At 42.8% G+C, this 27,289-nt stretch overlaps 1 protein-coding gene across 3 annotated transcripts in view; it reads left to right on the forward strand.

The window, feature by feature from the left end:
* The window catches only part of PTPN14 (protein tyrosine phosphatase non-receptor type 14), a 180,134-nt gene that overhangs the window by 56,318 nt on the left and 96,527 nt on the right, over positions 1-27,289 (forward strand). For 2 of the 3 annotated variants that reach the window (XM_077902127.1, XM_077902125.1), the window contains exon 2: positions 13,513-13,840. In XM_077902127.1, the coding sequence (XP_077758253.1) occupies positions 13,667-13,840 (174 nt within the window). In that variant the 5' untranslated portion in view covers positions 13,513-13,666. Of the gene's footprint in view, positions 1-4,712; positions 4,851-13,512; positions 13,841-27,289 lie in introns of those variants that run through there. The other variant, XM_077902126.1, reaches the window with a different exon arrangement.

Consider the following 27,289-nt stretch of genomic DNA (forward strand, 5'->3'; position numbering starts at 1 on the left):
TGGGATTTCCCACAATCAGTAGTCTGTGCTGAGTGAATAATAGTTTTTGAGGAAATGATATATACATATAAGGAAGTACAGTCATTTGATGTACAGGCCAAGTGATTTCCATAGTTACCACTTGATGGAGGACACTACATTGTGTTTCTCAAAAGCTGTCATCAGAGCTGCTGCTTCTGAAGTTGTGGTACTGTGACCTAGCTCTGTAGCTAATGAGAGAAGGGATCCCCTATTTATTGCAGGCTGGCTTTGGAGAGACAGTCTGTTGCCCAGACCTACTCTCACATTAGGACTTTGATATATCCTCTTTGGGTTGATATTTTCCTTTCCTAAAACCTTGGTGAGGAGCCATGCTTAAGGTAACCCAAAAAGAAAAAAGAAAGCTGTAACCTGATCTTAGGTACTTTTGTCTCCAAGTTTGAACTCCTCTTGTCCCACATTATGCAGCTTCCCATTGAAGTACTTGAGAAAACACTATTATTTCAATCATCTTGCAGGTAAAGAAATGGAAATCATAGCAATTTATCTGCATTTGACAGTCCTTTGGGAATCAGTTGAGGAATATGCAATAAGAAACTTCTAAAAACATACAGCTTTTGATTTAACTCTCTTCCTTAAGAATCTGCCCTAAATGGGCACCTGGGTGGCTCACCTGGTTAAGAGGCTACCTTCTGCTCAAGTCATGATCTCCTCCAGGATTGGGATCTAGCCCTGCTTCAAACTTCCCTGCTCTGCCGGGAATCTGGTTCTCTGTCTGCCCCTCTCCCTGATCATTCTCTCTCTCTCTCCTCTCTTTCTCTCTCTCTCTAACAAACAAATAAATAAATTAAAATCTTATATATTTTTTTAATTTATTTATGATAGTCACAGAGAGAGAGAGAGGCAGAGACACAGGCAGAGGGAGAAGCAGGCTCCATGCACCCGGAGCCTGATGTGGGATTCGATCCCGGGTCTCCAGGATCGCGCCCTGGGCCAAAGGCAGGCGCCAAACCGCTGCGCCACCCAGGGATCCCAAATTAAAATCTTAAAACAATCTACCCTAGAGAAAGAATCAGAGGTATAGGCAAATTGTTTTGAGCAATAGCAAAACATCAAAACCGATGTAACATTTCAACAAATAAATGTTGATCTGCACTGTAGAATATTATGCAACAGTTTAAACTTGCTTTTGAAAAGTCAGTTTTACTTACTGAACTTACGTTCAGTAAGTTTTTCAAAAACAGTAATATAGGAAAATAGATAGTAATCAGAAAGAATGAAAGGTATCAGATGATGAAGTACGATCCCAACTATGTCAACAAATTTAAGATATACTTTTTTACAAGAATGGAATAAAGTATGCAAAACTTAGAAATTGATCCTCTTTGAGTGGTGACATTGGGGCAATTTTTGTTTTTCTCTCACAGTTTTCTATAATATTCAATTTTTTATAGTGAATTGATCATCAGGAAGGATTAAAGATATTACAATTTTTAGTTAAAGTAGAAAAGGAAAGGCCTGTCTAGACCCAATAGAATGAAAACTCATCGAAATCCCAGGATTTAAGTGGTTTTAATTCCAATTGTGAAAAGGAATGCTTGAGCCCAAGTGATTTTTTTCAGTTTTGCTTTTGCTCCTAAGTAGTCAAGGTATGATTTATATGGTGCTAAAAGCTATGTGGTTAATGAGATTGTGTTCCAAGTATTGTTATGTGTGAAAGGGGCATATATGGTCAATGTGCATCTTACTGCACATGTAATCAATAGTAAATAGTCTTTTTTTTTTTTTTTTTTATGATAGTCACACAGAGAGAGAGAGGCAGAGACACAGGCAGAGGGACAAGCAGGCTCCATGCACCGGGAGCCCGATGTGGGACTCAATCCTGGGTCTCCAGGATCGCGCCCTGGGCCAAAGGCAGGCGCCAAACCGCTGCGCCACCCAGGGATCCCAATAAATAGTCTTTCAATAGTAAAGACTGAGCTTTGGAGCCAGTCTCTGCCACCTGCTAGCTTTGGAATTTTGGCCAGGTTATGTAGTCTCAGTTTCCTTATCTGTAAGCTGGGATTGTGAGGGTCAGATGATACAGTCAGTGCATATGAAAGACTAGCTTAGCTCAATTCTGATACATGGTAATCACTCAGATGATATTATAGCTGACATGGTAAATGGTGGCTGATAGAATAATACCCCTGAAGGAAGACTTCTCCCCATTTTTTTTTTTATATCTAGTATTTCGGAGAGACAGCATTTATTTATTTATTTTTAAAGATTTTCTTTACTTGAGAGAGCAAAAGAGCATGAGCAGAGGGAGGAACAGAGGGAGAAGAAGCAGCTGACTCCCCAACTGAGCAGGGAGCCCAATGAGGGCTCAATCCCAGGACCCTGAGATCAGGACTTGAGCCAAAGGCAGACATTTAATTGACTGAGCCATCCATGTACCCCAGAAGAGGCAATATTTAAAATATTGGGTTTTTTGTTTGTTTAACACATTAATACTCCAAAGATTATAAAGACAAAGTAGATGTTCTGTTTCCCCTTTTATCCCTCTGAGGATGGACATGTCCCATCCCTTATTCCAGCCTTGTGTAAGCATAAACACAAGATGACTAGCGTTGCTGTTTCTGCCTTATGTATTACCCTGTAACTTTTCCAACAAGCCAGTGGTTATAGAATTTTCGATGGGTGTTGCTCTGAGTTCATAGATTCAGATTTAACTAATTTTTAATAACTGCATAACACCCTAAATAAGGTGGCTATGCCAGAGTTCATTTGTACATAACTCTATTATAGATATTCAGGTTGTATTTAGTCTCCCACCATCTACTACAAATGACGTTTACTGCACCATCCTTGTAAATAATCCTTAAGATCCATTGCTTTTATTTCCTCAAAGTGGCATTGCTGAGTTAGAGTATGTGCTAATTATAGTGCAGAGGGATTTGAGGTTCTAAAAGCTGTAGAAAGCGTTGTTGGTTCCTGGCCTCGCACAATCTAGTTGAAGGATAGATTTGCCTTTCTTTTCCCAGGAAATTTGCCTTTCTTTTCCCAGGAAATTTTTGCTGATATACAAAGATTTCAGTAGACAAGGTTTATTTCCAGGGAGAGTTGAAATCCTTAACATTCTGAAACATACATATAAATCAGTAGAGCAAAGGGAGCCTCTTCTTTTTTTTTTTTTTTTTAAATTAAGATTTTATTTATGAGAGACAGAGAGAAAGAGGAAGAGACACAGGCAGAGGGAGAAGCAGGCCCATGCAGGAAGCCTGATATGTGGGACTCGATCCCGGGTCTCCAGGATCACCCTGGGCCAAAGGCAGGCGCTAAACCGCTGAGCCATCCAGGCGTCCCAAGGGAGCCTCTTGAATTAGGTTTACTCTATAGTATTTAAGGTATTTATCAGATCTGAATTTGTTAGAAATTGTACATATTTAAGTTTCTCAGTCTTTAAGAGCTAAGAGTCCAACCTGAGAACTGAAGCCCTAGACAGTTGCCCTCCTGTCCCCCACCCAGGGGGAGAGCCATCCCTGCAGATAGCATCTTGTCTCCAGAGGCATAGGCTTCCTCAGCACTGATGCAGTCAGCTGAGCCCATTTTCAGTTTTGAGGTCACTAGTGGTAATAGGAATGTCAGTGTGCTAACCACTTGTTTTTGTAACAGTAAAGTTACTGTGCTCGAAGCAGGTGCCTTTTCTTTGCAATGTCCCTGAGAGCTGCTTAGTACAATGTTAACGTTTTTACAAGTACTCACTTAGGTTGTGTGTGTGTGTGTCTAATAGGGGACAGAGAGCAGAAAGGACGGTTAGGATGGGCTTTCTGTGCGTGTGTGTGCATGTGTGCATGTCGTCTACCTATTATGTAGATGCCAACCTGTAGCATGACCATCTCTGTTTAGAAGCTTTGTTTTCTCCCATTTGTAATTAACGTTGGGTTACATCAGTTGGGGTTATGCAACTCTGTTACAGCTGACACTAGTTCATACCTGTTTCCATTCTTTTCTCCCCTCTGATTCAACTTCTTGGCTCTGGAGAAGTGATTGCATTATAACATTTTAGAACCCTCTTGGTTGTATTCCTTCTCACTGAAGTGGTCACTCTATTCTGGAACCCACTGGGCAGCATCCTGTCATGGTTCCCAGTCAGCGAGACCTGCAGTTGCTGGTTTTGCATTCACGGTTTGTCTCCTTGTGATAAATAGCCTTACCTTTAAAACTTCGATAACCATTGGCTTATTGGAAAGCAGTTCTTACTCTTGTGACACTTGGCAGTCTGCGTTTCCTTGGGTTTCCTGCGGTATTCAATGACAGGAACAATAAGGACAGTGACTGTGGACAGATGACTAGCGCTCACCGTGTGCCAGGCACTGGGCCAGGACTTGATGTATTGCTAACGGGTGCAGTCCAGCAGCTCTGCGGGGTGGGCACTGTTACCACCCCATAGTACAATCGCAGAAAGTGAGGCGGCCTCTGAGCTGTGGTTATATGGCCTGAGGGTGGCCCGTGCAGGGAAATCACTCCACATCTGGACAAGGTTCAGCGGTGGGGCTGGAGCAACCAAGGAACGTGGCGATGTAGCCAGGGCAGCTGGGCGCTGGGTGCACACCGACCCACTTGGAGAGAGAGTTGGCAGAGAGGCGTGGCCGCCGCATATGTTTGGATAGGAAGTGACATGGGTGAGTCCTCCCATCCGAAAGCCCTGGACATGTGAGGGGAGTTGAGGGAACTCAGGCACAGGCAGGAAGGAAACGGGAGAGGGAGGTGTGGAAAACTTTGCTAAGGGAGGTCACTTGCCACAGCCTCTGGTGAAGAGCCCCCTGTCTCGATCAGCTCCGTCCCTTCGGGGTGCACATCCCAGAGGAGGGTGAAGCAAGTTGGAGGTATGTTTACCTTCAGCGAGTTTCTTTTGTTTTGATGAGTGAGTCATATGAACAGGCTGGAAAAATCTCTTCGTTTGCTCCTGTGATTGTGTTTTTCAAAGTGGTTTTTGAAGGGGTGGTATGGGATGGGCTAGGATTATCCCTCTCTGCAGTGCAGACTGAAACTGTAGAAGCAAAGTTGTCTAGGTAAGAGGCACTGGGTTTGGAAGGGGGGGAGGAGGAGGAATGGGATGCAGTGACGGAGCCAGGACCCCGATCCTGCTGCCATGCCCTCTGGATAGACCATCCTAGGACTCAGGACCATTTCCACCATATTGGAATAGAGTCCACTCTGGGTGAGCATAGATAGACTGCAGATGGCATGTGGAAGCCTTCCTTATAAAATGTTGGCTATTTTCATGATTTTTATATCACCAGGTTGTTTCCTATCTCCTTTCTGGGCCTTTTTAGCATGGTTCATTGAGTAAGAGCCCAGGGTCAGCTAGTGGCATTAGTAGCTGTGTGATCTTGGGCAGGGTCATAACCTCTCCAGCCTTGGTGCCCTAGTCTCAAAAAGGGGGAGTCAGGAATAGCCATCTCATAGGGCCGTTGGAGATAATTCTTAGCAGAATGCCTCCATCATTGTATCTGCTTTAAAAATTACTGTCTTCTTAGTGTTCTGACACTCGCAGGACCCTCCCCTGTTTTGCTTCCTCGCTGTGATTAGCTGTGACATTCCAGGACGCACATCACCATGGGTGTAGACACTGACGGCAAAAAGAACTGGATTTGGAGAGCTGCAGATTCTACAGTCTCTCAAAGAAGGGTGGAGTCTCGTAGACAAAGCATTCCTGGCGTGAATAGACAGAGAAAGCTCCTCAGAGAAGTAAGCCAGCGTCAGGTGTTCTGATACAGTTGATGAAGCAAGTTGCACGGGGAAAAAATCCCTTATCCTCTGCCTGACTGATTGTTCTTTGCATCTTATTCAGCTTGTCAACTTTAACTTGCAAAAAAGAATTTTTCTTGCCCTCTTTTAAAAATGGAATGAAAAACCATTACTGTCAGTTTCATCTGGTTAAAGGCAAGTTTCGTTTTGGAAGGGCAAGAGGGGTTTGCATGGCAGGAGACTTCTGACCCCTTTTTCCTGTAGCAAACCCCCACAAAGTGGGCACTGTTTTCTGTTTTACCAGATTACTTTATAAAGTGCCATTTAGGGGCGCCTGGGTGGCTCAGTGGTTGAGCGTCTGCCTTTGGCTCAGAGCGTGATCCCGGGGTCCTGGGATTGAGTCCCACATCGGGCTCCCCGCAGGAAGCCTGCTTCCCTCTGCCTGTGTCTGCCTCTCTCTCTGTGTCTCTCATGAATAAATAAATAAAATCTTAAAAAAAAAAGGTGCCATTTTTTTTTAAAAGATTTTATTTATTCCCAGAGAGGCAGAGACACAGGCAGAGGGAGATGCAGGCTCCCTGCAGGGAGCCTGATGCGGCACTCAATCCCGGGACCCCAGGATCATGCCCTGAGCCAAAGACAGATGCTTAACCGCTGAGCCACCCAGGTGCCCCAAGAGCTATTTTTTGGGGTTATTTTTAACCACCATGCATGGGACTGTTTACAAGTATACTTATTTACTGCCATCTTAACCAAAGTATGCTGGATGTTACTCATCCGTCCCTATTTACTACAGGGTGCTTTCAACACAGTCTTCCATGCTGTGGAATGCTTATTTTTATAGTTTACCTCCCTCATTGCCATTTTAATTCCCTGCCCACAGACTTTTCTTTATCTATTTTAAATCTGCTAAGGGCTAAGAAGCAAAGTATGTAAAGGTATATAAAGTTGGAGTAAATGAACTGTGAGGGTGGTTTGCCTTTTTTTTGTTTCTCGAGCAAAGCGTATGTTGTTGGAATTAAGGACTTTGTGATATTCGATGGTTTAAAGGATATTTTGGTTCCATTTCCTGGTTTTCAGCAATATTCTACATGTATGTAGTTGCCCACATAGCCACCTTTTGTGGAGGTGAGGTGCCATTCCAATGGTGCTAGGGCAGAAATCTTTGTTCTAACTTCAAATACAGCTCCAGATTTGGACAAATTTCTCTCCCTCCCAACACTGGATGTTTAAAAGTGAGTTAGCTGGAAGGAGAGGAAGGAATTGAAAAATGTGACCATTCTGTTTTTGTTGTTCTAATTATTTAGCAACCAACAGTTCTTTGGCTTGTGTTTTAAACCTTGTACCAAATTTTACTCAGCTTCAAAAAATTCAATATATGGCTGCAACCTGGGCACTCTGTAGCACTAAAACTTACAGAAAGTGTGATTTTCACTGAACACAACTACGTTCCTCTCTGCTCTTCTGTAAGTGGGAACCAAAGAAGGATTTTCCATAGTCCTTTTTGCCCCGTATCCTCCTACCCCTTTTTAAAACTCTCCCTAGAAAAATGACATAGTACTTTTCAAAACTGAGCTGTGCCTAATGCAGGTTTATACACAGGATGGACTAATTGCATCATTTTTTCCTTTCTCACACCCAGACTAGGGTTACATAGTTCTGTGAGGTGTGCTTGGGAGTTGTAATAATGTGGAATGCTGGAAAAGTTCCAGAGACTGTTAGTAAATACAGAATGCAGCTGAACAGCAGTTACCTTCTGTTCGTGATTTCAGAACTTACCCTTAGGAAAAAACAACAACAAGGCAAGTCTGTATAACATGGCATGGGAAATAAAAGGATGACCGTGTTAAAAATTTGGATTTTAATTTTTCCCTTTCCCCTAAAGACTGTACGGGTAATTCAAGAAAGAGGAGTAAGCTGTATTTGGTTGATATCATGAGAAGTCTCTCCACATCTTACCCATCATATTTAAAATTTTTTAGATCAGCCAACTAGTGCTCGCTTCGGCAGCACATATACTAAAATTTAGATCAGCCAAGTGACTTTTTTTATATGAGAAACCTTGCTTTGCTTTGTGTTTTTAACATGGCAGGTGTTTTGTTGTTATGTTTAGGGGGGAGAAAAGAAAATAGAAGGTGCTAGAAAATCGAAGGTGCTAGAAAATCTGCAGCTGATAGTTAAAAAGATGAAAACTTACATATTATATCTTTTTTAGGAGGCTGATTGGTCAGGAATAAGTTTTAGAAGTGACTTTGAAGCTTTTCTGTATGTTCTTTCCTACTGTATGTAGCCTATTCTATTGAAGGCCTTTAGTGTAGTGTTTACAGAGCAAATATCCCTACAAATTGCTTTCAGCAATCACGGGCACACTGGAATTCTTTATCACATCAGTAATTCCATTGTAGTTTCTGCAAAGAACCTCCATGGGATGTGGCATCTCTCTGGTCTTTGAGACCACCCCCAGTCTAAGACACATCAAGGGCTGGAAAAGGCAAACTTGGGTGGTAGGAATGTTATTTTGGAAATCTGGGTTCAATTTTTTTTTTTCTTCCAAAGAGCACCAGCGAGCCGAATTAACTTCTCATCCCTCTTCTCCACTGTTTAGCCTCTCTTAAGCCCCTACAAGTCAGACCTCTCCCAGGCTCCAGATTCCTCAGGTGGCACTTGAGGTCACTTGAAGGCCCCTGCCCTAGCTTAGCCTCAAAAACTCGACTATTTCAGGATTCATTCTTTGATTCATCATAATGACAAATATTTATTTAGCTTTCTGCTGTGTCCAAAGGAAGACCACAAATCTGAATCTGACACATTTCTTTCCCTTTGAAATTCTATTTAGGGAGCTAAAACGCATCCAGGGGTTTCTCTAGGGTGAGGGAGACTGTGATATGCCATCAGCTATAGAGACACAACCATATGGGTTATTAGACCAATGACCATAAATTGCAATCAATTTCCATTGGGGGAAAAAAACAGTTGTTTAACACAACACACTATATACCTGTTGTTGACGAAGATAAGAAAAAGGCCATGGCCTTCCTACCCATGTAGGATGGACTGTTTATGGGAGCATTTCTTCTAATGGTTGGCTCCTTTTTGCTCCAGGTGTCAGCATTTGGGGGATTACAAAGTAGAGTGCTGCGAGGATACGTGGGTCAAGTTTTATACTTGGTCAGTTTCCCCAGGACTTGTCATACCTTCATGTTCAACTCCATGTTGTTTGCTTTGCCTTTTTTTTTTTTTTTTTTTTTTTAAGACTGTAGGTGATAAGATACCCAAGTCCTTCTTTTTATAGCTGCTCTACTATCCTTTGAGCAAACGGGGCTTCCTGTCCTGGGGGGCATGGGAAAGGCACATGTTTCTACCTGTTGAGTTCTTCACAGAAGCATTTTCTCACTGGCTTCTCACAAACAGGTGGGGAGGGTGTTATTTTCACAGATGAGTAAACTGAGGCTGGGACAGGTTACGTCACTTGGCATTCACCCAGGCCAGTTCTTGCAGGAAAGTTTGCACATGTTCCCTTTGTTTCCAGAGTAAAACTCTGGTCCTTAGAGAGGACCTCCCTGCTCCACTGTACTTCACACCTTCTCCATGTGGGTGTCCTTCCTCCAGGCAGCCTTCCAAACACACTTCCCAGTTGCTTCAAGGAATGGACCCCAGAGCCTGAGAGGTCAGAGAGTTGGTGGCACTTTCCCTGTGTTTTTTTTTTTTTTTTTTTTTTTTTTTTTTCACATTTGCTTCTTATCCCCGTGATTCTAGTCACTTGAAGGGCTAGGGTCTAACTCTTATCCGATGCTATCTTTCTCACTCTGATATATCTTTGAAAAACAGGATCAACAGATGATGTTTTGAAGTTAGAGTATGTTACTGTTTGTCTTGAGAAAAAATTATGGTCAGCACTGTTGGTTTCACTATTTATACTAACAACAACAACAAAAAGTCCCTTCCATTAAAGTTCCATGAATGGGTCTCAGCAACATTTGCAGCCTGGTATTATTTACTGGGTATGTTCTTATAGATAAATAAAACTCTAGACTTTATTTGTAAAGAAAAAAATGACTTTATTTGTAAAGGAAAAAATGTAAATTTTTTCCATTAAAAAAATCTTATGGTAAACAGAATTGACGACCCCCTAATTAACCTCTTTTGAAAAGCCAATTTCACCAGAAAATCTAAAGAGTCATAAACATGTGACCTTTTTATGAGAATATGGCACTTAGTTCTAGGTTTTATAATGTTGTTCATGTGCTAAAGTAAATATGATGGGGCCCCTGAGAACCACACGAGGAAGGTCATGAGAGTGCCAGGAGCCAGACTAATTAATGGAGAGGACTTGCTTGTAATAGATCTCACAGGCAAGTCTACTGTCTGTGGCATATCTTCATCCCTGCTCCCTCTGGTCGTCAAGGACAAAGCAGAAGAATTGGGCTTAAAATACAGAGGGTGCTGGGTTACGTATAACGTCGAACTCTGTGCCTATAAATGGTTAAAAGATGGACTCGTGATACATGTGCTATGGATTCCTTGAGAACTAGACATGGAGGATAATTCATGGGCTATTAAAATGTTAAAACTGAAAGGGACTAAGAGGTCATCTTTTCTAATCCTATCGTTTCAGATGAGTGTCACATAGATTGTTTACTTGAAATCATTTAGGTGGAACCCATCCTAGAGGTGAGGGGTGGCTTCAATGAGCATCTGAAAGCTCTTTCTTCCAGAAGGACAGCTCTACAGCCACACAGGTTCTGGGTGTGAAGGCCATGAACTTTTAATTTAGGTGAAAGATCTGGGTGTGAAAGAGAGAAAAAACATGTCTCTAGCTCCAGAGGCGTTTAGAGTCAAAAGTGCTAATACTTTAAACACAAGTTTGATGAGTATGTTAAAGTAAGCAGAAATGATGTGGGAGTTCAGACAAAGAAAGAAGACTTTGATGGGAGGGATCAGAGAAATCTATTGAAAGAGGCAGCTACGTTTCAACTGAGCGATAAGGACTATGTTTAGTACTGGCATTGAGGGTTGCCTTTTTTTTTTTTTCTTAATCTTTTGACTATGAACATTTTTAGGTAGACAGAAAAGCTGAAAGAACAGTGAAGTCAATATCTCTACACTCACCATCTAGATTCAACAGCTGTTAATGTTTTGTCATATTTCTTCAACTCTTAATTTGTCTAGGTATATATTGCTTTTTTAAGCCATTTTTGAATAAATTACAGATATTATGACATCTTTACTGTTAGATGTATCCACTGGCATCTCTTGAAGCATTCTGTTAGACAAGCACAATTCCACTATCAAAAACAGAAGAAAATTATCAGCAATACATTAATATCATCTAACTTCTAGGGTCTATTTCAAATTTCCCTTGTTGCCGCTTGTCTTTTATAGCTATTTTTTAAAACCTGGATTTGATTAAAGTTCACACATTGCATTTTGTTTTTATAGGTCCTAAATCTTTTCTACTCTAGAGCTGTCCGCCTCCCCCTGCTCGCTCGCCTGCCTCATTCAGTTTTTTTTTTTGTTTCACAACATTGACTTTTCAGACCAGTTTTCTTATAACTTTTTTCTTGATACCTTACCTGGCAAGTTTCTTGCAAACTGGATATTTTAAAAATCTTTAAAATCGTAAGGCATTTTTTAGGAGATATATTGCCAGATCTGTCAGTTGTTGCTTCTGACATACCATTTTTGGTAGCTAATATATTTTAAGCTAATCTGTATTTGCAAAAATAATATAAGGCAACTATAAAATGTTAAAACAGTTCAGAAATGTATAAAATAGACTTCTATATAAAACCACCTCTGTGTAGCCCTATTAATCCTTTTAGTGAACATACATTCTTTCCCATTACATTGTGGTTTTTTGTTTAGTATAAAAATTGCAATCATCTCTATATTTTGTGTATGTTTACTTTTTATTTCACTAACTGTGCATTATGGATGGCATTCTGTAAAACATACAGCACAGATTGTTTTTAATAGTGGCTGGGATGAACGTGTACCTAGCCAGCCACATTCTTTCATAGGTGTTTAAGGTGAGACACACCCAAATGTAAAGTGCCTGGCCCAGGATTAAAAATGTGGCCTATGCCCACAGAACAAATATTTTTCTCTGTTTGAGGTTCCCTGGTTTATATATGAGTTAAATCTTAGTGTCTGCTCTCCTGTGCTTCAACAAGTGAAAGAATGTGTGAGTAGTCAACTCTTAAGGGCTCTGTATTTGAATTCTGGCTCTCTCTTTTTTGCTTTTTTGGGTGGATCCCTACATAGTCTTTTCTACAGATATCAGATCATCAGGTTGGCCTACCTTAGAGGTAAACAGGACACTGTGCCAACACAAAGTGATTTAGAAATGTTAATAGATTTCACCAAGCCACAGTCTCTAGAATGTGTATTTTAAGCCATCATAAAACATATACCTGTCATGCTAAGGAATGTGCTGGAGGGCAGGCACATCAAAGACTGGCCGAGGGAGTCTGGGAAGTATGTTTTGCTGTGTTGTAGGGTTGTGCCCTGACAACCTCAGTGAGGCCTGGGGTACTGACAGGGAGTGGTTTCTAAATAGTGAAGCCATTTTATTTATTAATTCAGGAATTTCTGTTAGTAGTTATTTGCATTTGCCCATCTAAGTGTCTGGGAGCTCATAGGTAATTCTGTGGATGAAGGGTGTGAAGACAGACCGAATCTGCTTGAGTTAGGGAGTCAACAGAACAATCATAGGAGCAAGTGATGGTCTTTTGAACTTAACGGAGAAGAAAGAGTTGAGCAGAGAGGCTGCCTGGACATTTCTGGCTTCTTTGGAAGATACACTTAATGAGCTCCCAGTGGGAGTGTTGGCTGGCTCAGGGTGGAACAGTAAGGCCACTTTTATTGTTGTTGTTTTATTCTGGTGTTCTCCATGACAATCACATCATCACTTGACTTTCGTGGGACATCAGGATGTCCATATATCCCATTACTAGTAAGTTAAATTATCTATAATTTGGTGACAGGGCTTTTGCATCAAGCATTTTGTAAAAGAACAAAATGATGGGCGACTCCCCCACATCTAACTGTTCAACTCTTTGGTAAAGAAAAACGCAGAGAATCATGATCTTAAATCCACAAAAGGATTCATATATTTAAAACTTTTTCAAACGTACGATGTTATCGACTCTGTAAAATGTGCATTCCTTCCATTTTCTGTCATCCATTCTAAGTGTAGAAGTAAGAAAGTAAAGTAAATAAAATAAATATTAAAATTAAAGACAAATGTTAATGAAAAAGAAAGAGGCAGTGTTGCAAAGAGGAACAAGGAACGAGAGAAGAGTCTATGTTCAGGATCAACGAGTCACTTAGATCATTAAAGCTCCCTTCTTTTGAAGGGGATCCTAAAATCTACACCATCTGGTGGGGTTAATGAGATCAAAATGAGATAATCTATTTAGAAGGTAAGCAGGGCTCAGATTCCACTCCTGCTGCTTTCTTGAGTGGATATAGGATGATACACGAAAGAAGCGCGTGAACTTCAGTTGCACAGACATGGGTTTGAATTCTGGCTCTGCCGTTCACTCTGTGCATCCTTGGATGAGTTCCTTTCATCTCTCCGACCCTCTGTGTCCTCAGCTGTCCAGTAGATTTGATCAGATCTGCCCCCTTGTAAGATAAGTAAAGAGCCTGCCAAGACCTCAGAAGCCGCAGAGCTTGCAGGATCTCGAGTGGGGATGTTCAGCCGTCGGGGGCCGTGGGCTCACGTGCGGGGAATGTGCCACAGCGTCCAAAGCTCCCTCGGGGCTCATGACCTTGCTGCTTTTCCCTTTGCAGCGCCCCTCGGGAGTGCCGCACCGGGCATGGCCACCTTTCCCGGCATCTGGAGGAGCACGTGTGCGAGTGTCCTCACCCAGTCACGAAGCTGCTGAGGCCGTCGCAGGGCCGTGGGCGCCAGGAGAGGAAGGCGGCGTCCGAGGGCCGCATAGCCATGCCTTTCGGCCTGAAGCTCCGCCGGACGCGGCGCTACAACGTCCTGAGCAAGAACTGCTTTGTCACGCGGATCCGCCTGCTGGACAGCAATGTCATCGAGTGCACACTGTCGGTGGAGAGCACGGGGCAGGAGTGCCTGGAGGCCGTGGCCCAGAGGCTGGAGTTGCGGGAGGTAAGAGCGGGTGTGCGGGAAGGGGTCCGAGCCAGAACTCTCCCGGGGCCGGCCACCTGCCCCAGCCTCGCGTCTAGAAGGATCCTGCTGTCCTTGGCCCGGGCTCGATCTTACAGCCTCTGTGCATCAGGAGGCCTGCTCCGGTGCCGTGCGGAGCAAGGACCCGGCCCAGAGCCTTGCACGGGGTGGTGGCTTCCCCTTTGTTCCCGCCGGTGAGGAGGTTGGGGGGCAGCGTCTAAAGTCATCGTCTGTCTCTAAAACCATTGAGTGGGTGGCCGGGGTCTTGGCAGCCAGCTGCACATCTAGGAGAAGACGCCCACTTAGGGGCTGGATGCAGCTGCTTTTTGTGTTTGTTTGTTTCTATATTTTCCTCTTCAAAGAGGGGGGAATAAATTGAAAAAGTGTTTAAAACAAGCAAGACCACTGAGGCTCTTATGGGCGCTTGTAAAATGGGCGTTTTGTTCCCTTCAAGATTCCTCACCACCCTGCTTTTCTTCGGGCCGCCTGTGAGACTCTTCTGGGTTTTAAGCAGAGCCAGGGTTGACCGTGAAGGCTGTCCCGTTATCACCGTCCCCAGTGAGACTCCCAGGCGCTGTGGCCCGGTAACATCAAGCAAGCCCTGCTCTTTCCAGTCTTCCAGACGTTCAGGCTCCGGGGAGAAGCCCACACACGCCCGTGTGTCCTCTGCCCGTGGGGCAGACAGGCCAAGGGGGGAAGGTTGGTGTGGTCGAATGGGTGCCAGTGCCGGGGTGACTACAGCCCCTGAGATCTGAGGACCAGGAAGAGCTCTGTGGTGGCCCCCTAGGCCCTGTGAGCACGTTGCCCCCCACCTCAGGGCGGGGGTGGTGTGAGGGGATGGTGCTGCTGGAAGCGATGGAGGTTGCTGTCTCTCCGCACACCCTCGTTCGTGATCCACCTTCTCACCACATACACAAAGGAATTGGGGTCAGGGAACGTCTTCTGTCCCCTTGGCGTCCTCCACAGGCCGACTGCCGTCCCCTGGGGGACTGTTTCACCTGAGCACTGCTGTCTCCTGCCAGTCTTCGTGTTTGTACTTGGGTTTCTGTGATCAGGGCTTCCTCTGACGTTTATTTTCCTGTAACAGAGACTCTCCTGTCCAACAGCTACATGGAGCTTGAGAGCTGGTCCCTTTTTGCTTCTTGGTAGCACCTTTGGGTGTACATATGTAAATATATGCGTGGGCATAAAGGAAAAACCTTAATAGTGAAGATTGGTTGTTTAGACGACTGGTCTAAAAGCTTTAAAAGATTGTTTAAAAAGATATGCAGTTAGTTCCACTTTGGAGTATTCTCAGTAACTCACATTAAAGTAACTATTCTTTGCATGCATCAGGGGGCACTATCGCATGTGCTTATTAAGTAGTCACAGTCTCAGTCTTCTGTGTCTGGGAATTGGGTTTAAATTATCATTCTGTCACTTAGTAGGTGTGCTTGGAAAAGTCACTGCCCTTCTCTGGGCATCAGTTTTCTCACGTGTAAAATGGGAATAATGGTACTCACCTTACTTGTCTTATGGACTGTTGTAAATAGTATAGAAAATGCCTAGTGCTGCATCGAATAATTTGTAATTGTCCCAGTTTTAGTGTCTTAAAAGATTTTTGATTGAAAAAAAGCTTGGGCGACCGCAGCGTGCCAGGGTACTATGTTAGGACTTGATGAATGAAGATAAATAGGGTATAATTTTGGTTCAAGAGATGCACAGGTGAGTAAGGGAATCCGGCATTTAAATAAGCAGTTCAGATTGAATGCTGTCCATGCTAACCTGCAGTGCAGGGGCAGGCCTGAAAGGCAACAGCTCTTCTTAGTATTGTGCAGTACACAGTCTGCACCGCCGACCACTACGGCCCTGGGAGGGGGAGAGGGTGTTCGGTGAAAGATGAACAGAGCCTTCACTCTCTGCATGGGGACTTGAAGGATGCATAGGACTTCAGCAGGTGGAAAAGAAAGCAAGGCCATCCAGGGCATGGGGAATTGGATTTTTGAAAATCCAAGGACTCAAAAGGGCAGGCGCCCTTTTGGGGGTGGAGAAGGCATCTCTGTGAATCCCCAGGTAGAGCTAGAGTCTAAGGTGCAAGCGGAGGTGGGTTTGGAGAAGTATAGGGCAATAATTACTCTCTGCAGACTATTGTTTCTCTCAGGGAGAGGGCAAAGGTCAAACCCGGATTAGCTCACAACTGTGTTGTCACAAAGGATAAAGCAGTGAAGTCCAGATTCTACTGTCAAGTGTGTGTTGCAGGGTGATTGATCTTCTAATGCTAAGGTGGGGTTGACATTTAACGCTGGCTTTATTTTGACATGCTCTAAATGGGTGCATCCACATTAGAGCCAGTCACTTTCTTTTTTTAATTGTATGCTTTTGTTCTGTGACAGATGACATTGAAGGTACGGCCTTTTGTGAAACAATACTATAGCTACTTTCAAACTAAAGGAGGAGATCAAGCAATCTTCTCCTCTGTTCTTCACTTGCACATTCACACCTCAAGGAGGAATGCATTCTCCCAGAAGCAGGAGGAGGAGGGGATCAACATAGGGTCTGCTTTACTCACTTGACTTTCTTTGTATTCAGGTCATTTTCCAAATAGAGCTGATGGAGCTTGAGAAAGGAAAGTGAAAATCCGTCTAAACTATAGCAAAATGTTTAGTCTGTCTTAAAGCTTGGAAACCAGATAATTGTGGATATCTGGCTTCTCCATGAGAGGTGTTCTGGAGGCTAGATTTATCTTAGACTCTAGAAGAGCTTTATATTAGGAAAGGAAAATTAATTTTGATTTAATTTTTGATCTACATTAATTATTTGTGTTTTGCCACTTCGTTTGATCATTTTAGACTTTGGTTTTCTTTCTTTTCTTTTCTTTTTTCTTTTTTTTAAAGATTTTACTTATTTGTTCATGAGAGACACAGAGAGAGAGGCTGAGACACAGGCAGAGGGAGAAGCAGACTCCATGCTGGGAGCCCAACGTGGAACTCAAACTCGATCCTCGGTCTCCAGGATCATGCCCTGGGCTGAAGGCAGGAGCTCAACTGCTGAGCCACCCAGGCGTCCCTTTGGTTTTATTTCTTAAAGCAGTTTTAGCTTTATAGCACAACTGAATGGAAAGCAGAGAGTTCCACACACTTCCTGCTCCCCACTCCCACGCCATCCCCTACACCAGCGCAGAACATTTGTTACAGTTGATGAACCCGCATTAACACATCATTATCACCCAGATCCGTAGTTTACATTAAGGTTCACTCTTGGTGTTGTACATTCTGTGGGTTCTGACAAATGTGTAATGACATGTATCCATATGGTAGACTTTTTGGGAGTCACGTTTGGTTTTGTTGTTGTTGGTTTTTTTTTTTTTTTTAAGATTTTATTTATTTATTCATGAGAGACACAGAAAGAGAGGCAGAGACACAGGCAGAAGGAGAAGGAGGCTCCCTGCAGGGAGCCCGATGTGGGACTCGATCCCGGGACCCCAGGACCACGACCTGAGCCAAAGGCAGACGCTCAACCGCTGAGCCACCCAGGCGTCCCTCACATTTGGTTTTGAACGTCCTGATGTGCTGACATTTTGAATGGCATCTAGAGAACCCAGGCCCTGGCTCATAGGATCAGCAAATACAGTCGTCCCTGAGGGAAGCTGAATAGGAGAGGGTCCCTGCTCCCAGAGACTCTGGAATTTAGAGAATAGGACAAACAAGAAACAAAGCAAAGGGAATAGCCCATGCTGAGGTAAAGAAACAGGACAGCCCATGGAATTTTCAGGGATGGGCAGAGTTCATTTTGCACTGATCTTGTGTGTGTGTGTGTGTGTGTGTGTGTGTGTGTGTGTATGTGGAGGGGTCATGGCAGGGAGGGTAGGAATGTAGAAAGGCAGACGGGAGTCTGCTTTTGAAGGGTTTGATGTCTCTGGCTAGGGAGTTTCAACTGGATTCTGTTTCTAAACTGTGTCACAAAAATAATTAAAATAACCCTTACCTTTTAATGCACCACGTATTGTGCTGAGCACCCTCCCTATGTCAATTCATCTAATTCTCTTAGCTCTGTGAGATGGCTCCTCTAGCTGTCTCCATGCTACAGACAGGGATACCACAGCACAGGGTGACCTGCTGGCCGTGACTGGGCTGGCTCCCACCCAGGCAGCCTGACTCTACTGTTCGAATTCCCAGGGGTGCATGTGTAGTGGTAGAAAAGGAGCTGTGGTAAAATGCTTTGGGAAACACCCTCATAAATGCTACTTTTTAAAAAGGTGTTGAACTCAGTGTTTCACAATTATTTTAGCCTTCTGTTAAATCCTCTTTGAATTGCCTGGAGAATAAAATGCTGCCATGAGATGGGAATACATCTAAGGGTTTCAAGGCGGAGTGTGACCATGAACACCTTGCATTTTAGGAAAAGTACCAAATAGCAGAAAGAGAATGAGGATTGGGGTAACAGGAGGGACAGATGTGCTAGCCGGCTGGACCTAGCAATAGTGCTGGCAAGAAGAAATCAAATGGACTCCTTAGGGAAAACAAATTTTTAAAAATTGTTTTAAGTTCAGAAAAACAAAGTAGGTATGAATTTCTGGCTAGGAACTCTTTTTTTTTTTTTTTTTTTTTTAGATTTTACTTATTTATTTATTTAAGAGAGAGAGCACAAGCCAGGGGAGAGGGAGAAGCAGACTCCCCAATGAGCAGGGAGCCCAGTGCAGGGCTTGATCCCAGGACCCTGGAATTATGACCTGAGCTGAAGGCAGACGCTTAACTGACTGAGCCACCCAGGTGCCCCAGGAATTCTTATTGAGGAAGACACTTAAAATGTAGAGGCTCAGAAAATTAGAATTCTGATAATATTTCTTCCTCACTGCTGCCTGTGGAGGTGACAGCCATCTGTTACTGGGCATCATGGCCTCCCTCAGACCTCTGGTGGAGCCCAAGATCATTAAAGAGGACCAAGAAGTTCATCTGGCACCAGTCAGAATGATGTGTCAAAATTAAGTGCAACTGGCAAAAACCCAGAGACATTGACAGTAGGGTGCACAGAAGATTCAAGGGCCAGATCTTGATGCTCAACATGGGTTACGGGAGCAACAAGAAAACAGAGCACATGGTGCCCAGGGGCTTCTGAAAGTTCCTCATTCACAATGTCAAGGAGCTTGAAGTGCTGCTGATGTGCAATGAATCTTACTGTGCAGAGAGGGCTCACAATGTATCCTCCAAGAACCCAAAGCCGCTGTGGAAAGAGCAGCCCAGCTGGCCATCAGAGTCACCAATCCCATGCCAGGCTGCTCAGGGAAGAAAATGAATAGACAGCTTATGTGCGTGTCGTATTTGTCTTAATAAAATCATAAAACTACAAAAAAAAAAAAAGAATTCTGATAATAGTTAAAACATGTTTGGATTAATGGATGTCACCCTTCTCTTCAAATGAGATCCTAGGTGGAACTTCAATCTATAAAATGGAGCTATTGTGTTTGCAGAGGGGTTGGATGTCTGGAACCCCATCTCCTTGTACCCTTCCTATCTTCCAATACAGTTTGAAAATCACTGACCTAAGTTAAGAGAGAAATAGTTAAAACAGTGTGTCTTGTGACTAACTCTCATATGTAAAAAACAAAGGCCTGGAGAAGCACCAGGGTTTATGGCTATGAATGTGAGCCTAGACCAAGCTGCTTGAATTTGAGTCCTGCCTCTGCCACTTATTACCTATGTAATCTTGGATAGTTACTTAAATGCTCTGTGCCTCAGTGTCCTCATCTATAAATAAATGGAAATGGTAATAGTAACCTTCAGGACTTATTGGGAGGATTAAAAGAGTTAGTTTCTGCAAAGTTGCCACTGTTACATAGAACTTGGCACATAGGAAGCACTCAATATGGCAGTCCCCTTGGTGAGGCACCATGTGGTCTAGATCCTGCCGCATACTTCCAAAAAGTGGGCTCTTACCATTTTATAAGTTTGCCTGTTTCATTTTTAGATGGCTTGAATTGTTAGAAACTGTGATCATGCATTGAGCCAAAATCTTTCAGTTTCTTAAAGAGTTAAGATTGTATTCTCCAATATTATAGCCACTGGCCGCATGTGGCCACAAAACACTTGAAATGTGGCTACTTTGAACTGAGAACTAACTTTGCAGTTAGTATAAACACATATCAGATTTCAAAGATGTAGTATGAAAAAAGTTAAAATATCTCTTGAGTCACTTGTATTAGTTACATGTTGAAACCATGCGATTTTGAATGTAGTTTATTTATTTATTTATTTTTTAAAGGTTTTATTTATTTATTCATGAAAGACACAGAGAGAGACAGAGAGAGGCAGAGACACAGGCAGAGGGAGAAGCAGGCTCCATGCAGGGAGCCCGATGTGGGACTCGATCCCAGGACCCCAGGATCACGCCCTGTGCCGGAGGCAGGTGCTAAACCGCTGAGCCACCCCGGGATTCCCCTTGAATGTTATTTTAAATAAGATTTATTAAGATTAATTTCACTTTCCTGTACTTTTTTAATGTAGCTGTTAGAAAATTTAAAATTAAATATGTGACTTACATTATATTTCTAGTAACAGTACTCTTCTTAGAAAAGTAAGAAGGCCATGTTAATAGTAATAAGGAATATTAAGAACTTTATTGGAATATGAAGAATTCCAGTAAAATGTAGAAATAGGCTAGATTATTTCCTTTAGGGATACTCCTGACTCTACTTTTAATTAAAAGATAATAAATGGGGAATCCCTGGGTGGCTCAGCGGTTTAGCGCCTGCCATTGGCCCAGGGCGTGATCCTGGAGTCCTGGGATCAAGTCCCACATTGGGCTCCCTGCATGGAGCCTGCTTCTCCCTCTGCCTGTGTCTCTGCCTCTCTCTCTCTCTGTGTCTTTCATGAATAAATAAATAAATAAAATCTTTTAAAAAAATAAAATAAAAGATAATAAATGGAGGAGGGATAAAAAATTTCCACAAAGGTACCTTCGTGGCTAAACTTTATTCAAGACAGAGAACCATTGCTTTATTAGAAAATTGGACATCCACCTGCAGAAGAATGAAACTAGACCACTCTCTTACACCATACACAAAGATAAACTCAAATGGATGAAAGATCTAAATGTGAGACAAGATTCCATCAAAATCCTAGAGGAGAACACAGGCAACACCCTTTTTGAACTCGGCCACAGTAACTTCTTGCATGACACATCCACGAAGGCAAAAGAAACAAAAGCAAAAATGAACTATTGGGACTTCATCAAGATAAGAAGCTTTTGCACAGCAAAGGATACAGTCAACAAAACTAAAAGACAACCTACAGAATGGGAGAAGATATTTGCAAATGACCTATCAGATAAAGGGCTAGTTTCCAAGATCTATAAAGAACTTATTAAACTCAACACCAAAGAAACAAACAATCCAATCATGAAATGGGCAAAAGACATGAAGAGAAATCTCACAGAGGAAGACATAGACATGGCCAACAAGCACATGAGAAAATGCTCCGCATCACTTGCCATCAGGGAAATACAAATCAAAACCACAATGAGATACCACCTCACACCAGTGAGAATGGGGAAAATTAACAAAGCAGGAAACTACAAATGTTGGAGAGGATGTGGAGAAAGGGGAACCCTCTTGCACTGTTGGTGGGAATGTGAACTGGTGCAGCCACTCTGGAAAACTGTGTGGAGGTTCCTCAAAGAGTTAAAAATAGACCTGCCCTACGACCCAGCAATTGCACTGTTGCGGATTTACCCCAAAGATACAGATGAAATGAAACGCCGGGACACCTGCACCCCGATGTTTATAGCAGCAATGGCCACGATAGCCAAACTGTGGAAGGAGCCTCAGTGTCCATCAAAAGATGAATGGATAAAGAAGATGTGGTCTATGTATACAATGGAATATTCCTCAGCCATTAGAAATGACAAATACCCACCATTTGCTTCAACGTGGATGGAACTGGAGGGTGTTATGCTGAGTGAAGTAAGTCAATCGGAGAAGGACAAACATTATATGTTCTCATTCATTTGGGGAATATAAATAATAGTGAAAGGGAATAGAGGGGAAGGGAGAAGAAATGGGTAGGAAATATCAGAAAGGGAGACAGAACATGAAGACTCCTAACTCTGGGAAACGAACTAGGGGTGGTGGAAGGGGAAGAGGGTGGGGGGTGGGGGTGAATGGGTGACTGGCACTGAGGGGTGCACTTGACGGGATGAGCACTGGGTGTTATTCTGTATGTTGGCAAATTGAACACCAATAAAAAATAAATTTATTATTAAAAAAAAAGAAAATCTACTCTTGGGAATGGTGAATTTGATAATTATCAGACCTCTCCTAAGGCAGGTTAAAAGAGCCCTGATTTCTAAAGGAGGCTTAAAAAAAATCCCTAACCATTCCATAGGGTAGGTGATGATCCTCAGATTTATCCCCTTTTCCTTTTGCAAATTTGTATTTTTGTTTTAACTGAAAGGTGATTTATCGCAAGCTATGGGCTACAGTAGAAATGTCCTGCATTTTGCTGTTTTCATAATGGCTAGAGTTTATAAAGGTACCAAATCTTAACTAGCTTAAGCTAACTTACATTAAAGATATTTCTGTGGTTTGATTTTATGCTAATCTTCTGGGCATTGGTAACATACCATGCTATCAGGAGAGGAATTAGACCGGGAAACTACTCCTATGGAAATGCCATAGGTTAACTCATAGGTTAAATGGAATACCTTGTTTCCTGGCCTGTCTGATAATAGTGGAATTTGCTGTATTTGAGAGCAAGAGCCTCACCATATCCATCTGTGTTTGTATCTGCACAGGACTAAAATCACCACTAAGCAAGAATCAGCTGAAGAGTAGACTGCTGGGAGATCTCTGGTCTTTGAATGTTATATTGCTTTTTTGTCTTTGTAAAGATTATGACTTGAGACCTTGTTAGCATAATGTCAGTTCTGTGAGGCAAACTGGCACCAGTGTCTGTTTTCTACATAGATTGTAGGTGAAATAATTTCCCCTACAGTCTTCATCTTTCTGGATATTTTGAGTGAGCTGTATAACCTCAGAAGAGTGAGCCCCCCACCCCCCCACCCCCCCCCCCCCGGCTATGAGGTTTGCTTCTTGGGTCTGTGTTACTCTACAATTTCTTTTCCGATACTTTTATGAAAGATAGGCTAGGGAAATGAAGATGGGGCAGTTGTTAATTATAGACGTGTCAGTTATGGAAATCCCAGAACTGCCCAGAGTAGAGGTGGATCACAGACAAGTTGTTCATTACGATCGTCCAACTCATGTAGAGTGGTTTATTTTCCAAAGCCATTGGAATGAAATGGCATGAAGTGCTGTTTCAGAGTCTGCTTATAGTCATCTTTTGAAGCATTTTCCATGCCTCAGTGAAAGTTTTAATGCTTGCATGTAATTCCCGTCTATTTTATGTGGAGGCATACCAACTCTCTGTTCCTTAATTTACAACCTAAGCACTGGCTATGACAGGCAACCTATTACAACATAATGCAAGATATTTTAAACTTTTGCTTCTGGATGATTAACTCTTCAAAATGCTTGAGATAAGATCGTGGCTTTAATCCCTGGTAATTGCCAAGGCTGCATCTGTAACCCTTGCAAATAGCATTAAAGCTGTGCCAGTGGTCGCAAAACTGGAAAAACAAAATCCTCAAAAAAATCTTTCCCTATTAATAATAGCTCATGTGGGGGATACCACCATCTTTACAGGTAAATGAACAAACAAACCACAACTCAAACTATCTTTAAAGGCCCTTATTCACTAGAATCTTTTTCTAAGGTCCCTGAAGAGGGACCTTATTTTGGCACTAAAGTATTCACACACCAATCTGCCGCTGAAGAAACTAGCATATTTTTGAGTGCATGCATACATTTCTGCTTCCTCTGTTAAAATGAAAAACTCCAATTAGACCGGGAAACTACCTCTATGGAAATGTCATGTTAGGGTGTCTCTCCTTACACTGTTTCTCACTAGTGCATTTTTTGTCACTGATTCAGAGATGTGGTTCCTTTCCCTGGGAACTGGTTCTTCTGTCTCTTTTTTCATTGCAGTGAGCTCATTGCAGAACTCAAAGCACCAGACCTGCCTGTTTTCTAGAGAAAACTAGAGAAATGAAATGGGATTTATAGCTCACTCATAGGTATTATGAGGATTAGCTGGACCTGGCTTATGTTTAGAGCTGCAGGGAGAAATAAAAAGTGCCTGGAGTATTTACCTGGGCAGTACGATGGGATCTTTTTGGTTAGGGAGGAGACAGCTTCTATTTGGAATCACCCTACCACATTCTCCTGAACCATGTGGCAATGGTTAACAGGGGAGCTCAGCTTTCAGGATTCAGCAGGAGTTTAAGTTGGCAAGTCAATTATGAACCAGCCTTGTGTGGTCTCGGCTGGGCCTGATGGCATTAGTGGTCCCTTGGCTAATACAGAGGAAGTTGATTGGTGCACATGTTAGCTTAAGTGAGGGGTTAGCTGCTGATGCCATTTCTTGGGAGCCACGGTGGAGACATGGCAAGATAAACTCATGCTGCATCAGAAACTTGAAGGATGGGGTCTTTCTCCTCTGTTGAATACTCCAGGGTAGGGATATAGCTAGCCAGCAGAAGAATGGTGGGAGTTGTAGGGTGGAAAAGGAGGAAGTTAACTTTGGGCGTAGCTTTACAATGTGGTGTGGGCATGGGCATCTCATAAGTGGATTTTCTTTCCCACTAGATAACCGAATTCGGCATCTCTAAAATTAGGTTATTCTGGCCATGTAGGTAGGAACTGGGTCTTCCAGGTTATCTGCCTCTCAATTCTGCCTCGTGCTGGACACCCCATTTCTTGAGGAGGAGTGTAATTATTGCATTGTTTTTGTTTTTATTTCTTTTTAAAGATTTATTTATTCATGAGAGACACACACACAGAGAGAGAGAGAGGGGGGGGGGCAGAGACACAGGCAGAGGGAGAAGCAGGCTCCATTCAGGAAGCCTGATGTGGGACTCAATCCCGGGTCTCCAGGACCACGCCCCGGGCTGAAGGCAGGTGCTAAACCACTGAGCCACCCAGGGATCCCTACTGCATTATTTTTAAATGCATAGTGGGTCACTCAGATATTGTGTCTTCTGGAAAATGCCGTATGGCAGCAACAAAAACATCTTACGCCATGCATTAGGTTTTTGCAGTAGAAGAGGTTTATGTGTTTGTTCCCAGCTCTGTACTATTGATTATGGCTCAAGACGATTTTTTTTTTTAAGATTTCATTTATTTATTCATGAGAGACACAGAGGCAGAGACACAGGCAGAGGAAGAAGCAGGCTCCCCGCAGGGAACCTGATGTAGGACTCCATCCCAGGACCCCAGGATCATGACCTGAACCAAGGCAGACACTCAACCACTCAGGCATTCCTTGGCTCAAGACTATTACCTTGATTTCTCTTGTATCTCTTTCTCCTGTTCACTGTACGCATGCGTGTATCTGTGTACCCCCTAGAACATTCCTTCTCAGGGTGTTTTTTTGGGGGAAGATCAGGTCTGATTTAATGATCAGGTAGGTGGGAATGAGAGGAGGAAATTTAAAATACTAGCCTTCAAAGCACAGGCTAGTAAAAATTTAAAAAACCTTTTTGGGGGGCAGAGTTGATCGTAGAATGTTGATGCAGTTAAGGTGGACCCGTTCTACGAGTGTTGCTGAATCAAGTGAATGTTGTAATTTGAATGAAGTATGGATCATAAAGTTATACCCCCAAATGTCAGAACTGCTTTTAGTGAAAGGTAATAAATCATGGTTGGCCTGTTTAAGCAGCTGCAAAGCTTCTCCTCCCTTTCTCCACCCAGGCTTTTTATAAAAGGGCTCTTTTCCAATGAAAATAAGTATTACATAGCATGTTACTGTTTACATATATTACCTCATTTATTCTATGCAAACTCACTCCTAGCTACCCAAGATGCTGTGCTCCATACAGCAATTCAGTAGAATGCAGAGCTGCCTTGTACCCTTTTCAGACAGTTAATTAAGTCCCAAATTACCTCATTTTAAGGTTAGCTTAAGCCTGCCTCATAGATCCCTTAGGACACGATCGGGGTGATGTTCCAATGTCCCATAAATACCAGTAAGCCTCTAAAGAAAATCTTAAGGGAGGCACTGTTTTGTAAATTTTTTTTCCTTAAACCTTTTAGGTTTTTATATTATTTCTAGGCCTCCCAGCTTCCACTTTTGCCTGCTTTTTCTCATTTATTTCCAGATAACCTCTGTTTTCTAATTCTATGGTTCATAGATATGCCAGGAGTGCTGGCGAAAACGATTCTTGCCTTCTTTCATTTACTGATGACGATGGTAATGACGGTGATGATGATGATGACAGTAGCAGCGACAGAAAAGTACCATGACTGAAGTAGTTACTTAACATGCGTCGTGTGCACGGTTCGAGACATGATCTCATTTATGCCCCTTGCAGCCTGTGGGCGATGGCCATAAGCATCACCCCATCTTACAGATGAGAAAGCTCTGACACTCTGGAGGCTCAGCAACTTGTCTGGAGTTATTAAGGCAGTGAGTGCAAGCACTGGGAGATGCACAGACTTTCGCAGCCTATTTTCTTTCTCTTCAGCCACGTCTCATTTCCCCTGCGTCATCCATCACATTGGAACAACTAACAGACTCACCGCAGCTGGAAAGTGAACCATAGGGTCAGAATTCACTCAAGCAGTTCGTCCAAGTTGATGGAAATAGAACCTTGGCTCTGTTTGTTGGCATTTTGCTGCTCAAGAAATGCCTAGGTTCCCCCTGTGAACTTGTCCCTTAGAACATCATGGAGCAAAGCTGATAAAGTCATTGTTGTCATCTGAAAGCACATGCACTTGAAAATACCCTGCAGAGTATGTGGGTCGGTAGCTTTAAGTCGACAAGGCTATGTCTGGTTTCCTAGTGAAGTCAGAGTCAAAACTTTTATAATAGCTTTTGGTAGAGTTGTGGCAGGGATTGATGTGCGGTATCGTTGAGGAGACAGCCAGCTGGAGTGCCAACACGGACACAAGAATGCCTTTGGAAATTAAACATTGTAATGAAAACATTCTTTTGAAGGCAGGTTTCCAGGTGTGCTGTAAACAGTTCTAAGCTATAATTGAAATATAAAAGAATATTTCAAAAGCAGTGATTTATTTTTTGGCGATTGTTGTGCTAATCCTGAAATCCTAGCACGAATTAATATAAAGACAGGATTGGATGCATAAAAGTACCTGTTTTAATCATTTAGCACGTTGTTCAAAACTAAACTGGTTGAGGCTTCAAGTCTAAGGGTGAAAATCTCACTTTCATCTATCAAATCCCACCATAATCTGCCAAGAACAGCCACCAGGGGCTCCTGTGGCAGCTGTGAAGACATCCTTCCATTCTCAGAGCTTGATGTGGGGGAGAGATTTGCTGCAGTTCATGTATAATGAAGTGGTGGAGGCCGATGTTTTTGAAAGTACTTCATTAAAACTCA

This window comes from Canis aureus, chromosome 6 (genome assembly GCF_053574225.1).
Source record: "Canis aureus isolate CA01 chromosome 6, VMU_Caureus_v.1.0, whole genome shotgun sequence".
Lineage (NCBI taxonomy): Eukaryota > Metazoa > Chordata > Mammalia > Carnivora > Canidae > Canis > Canis aureus.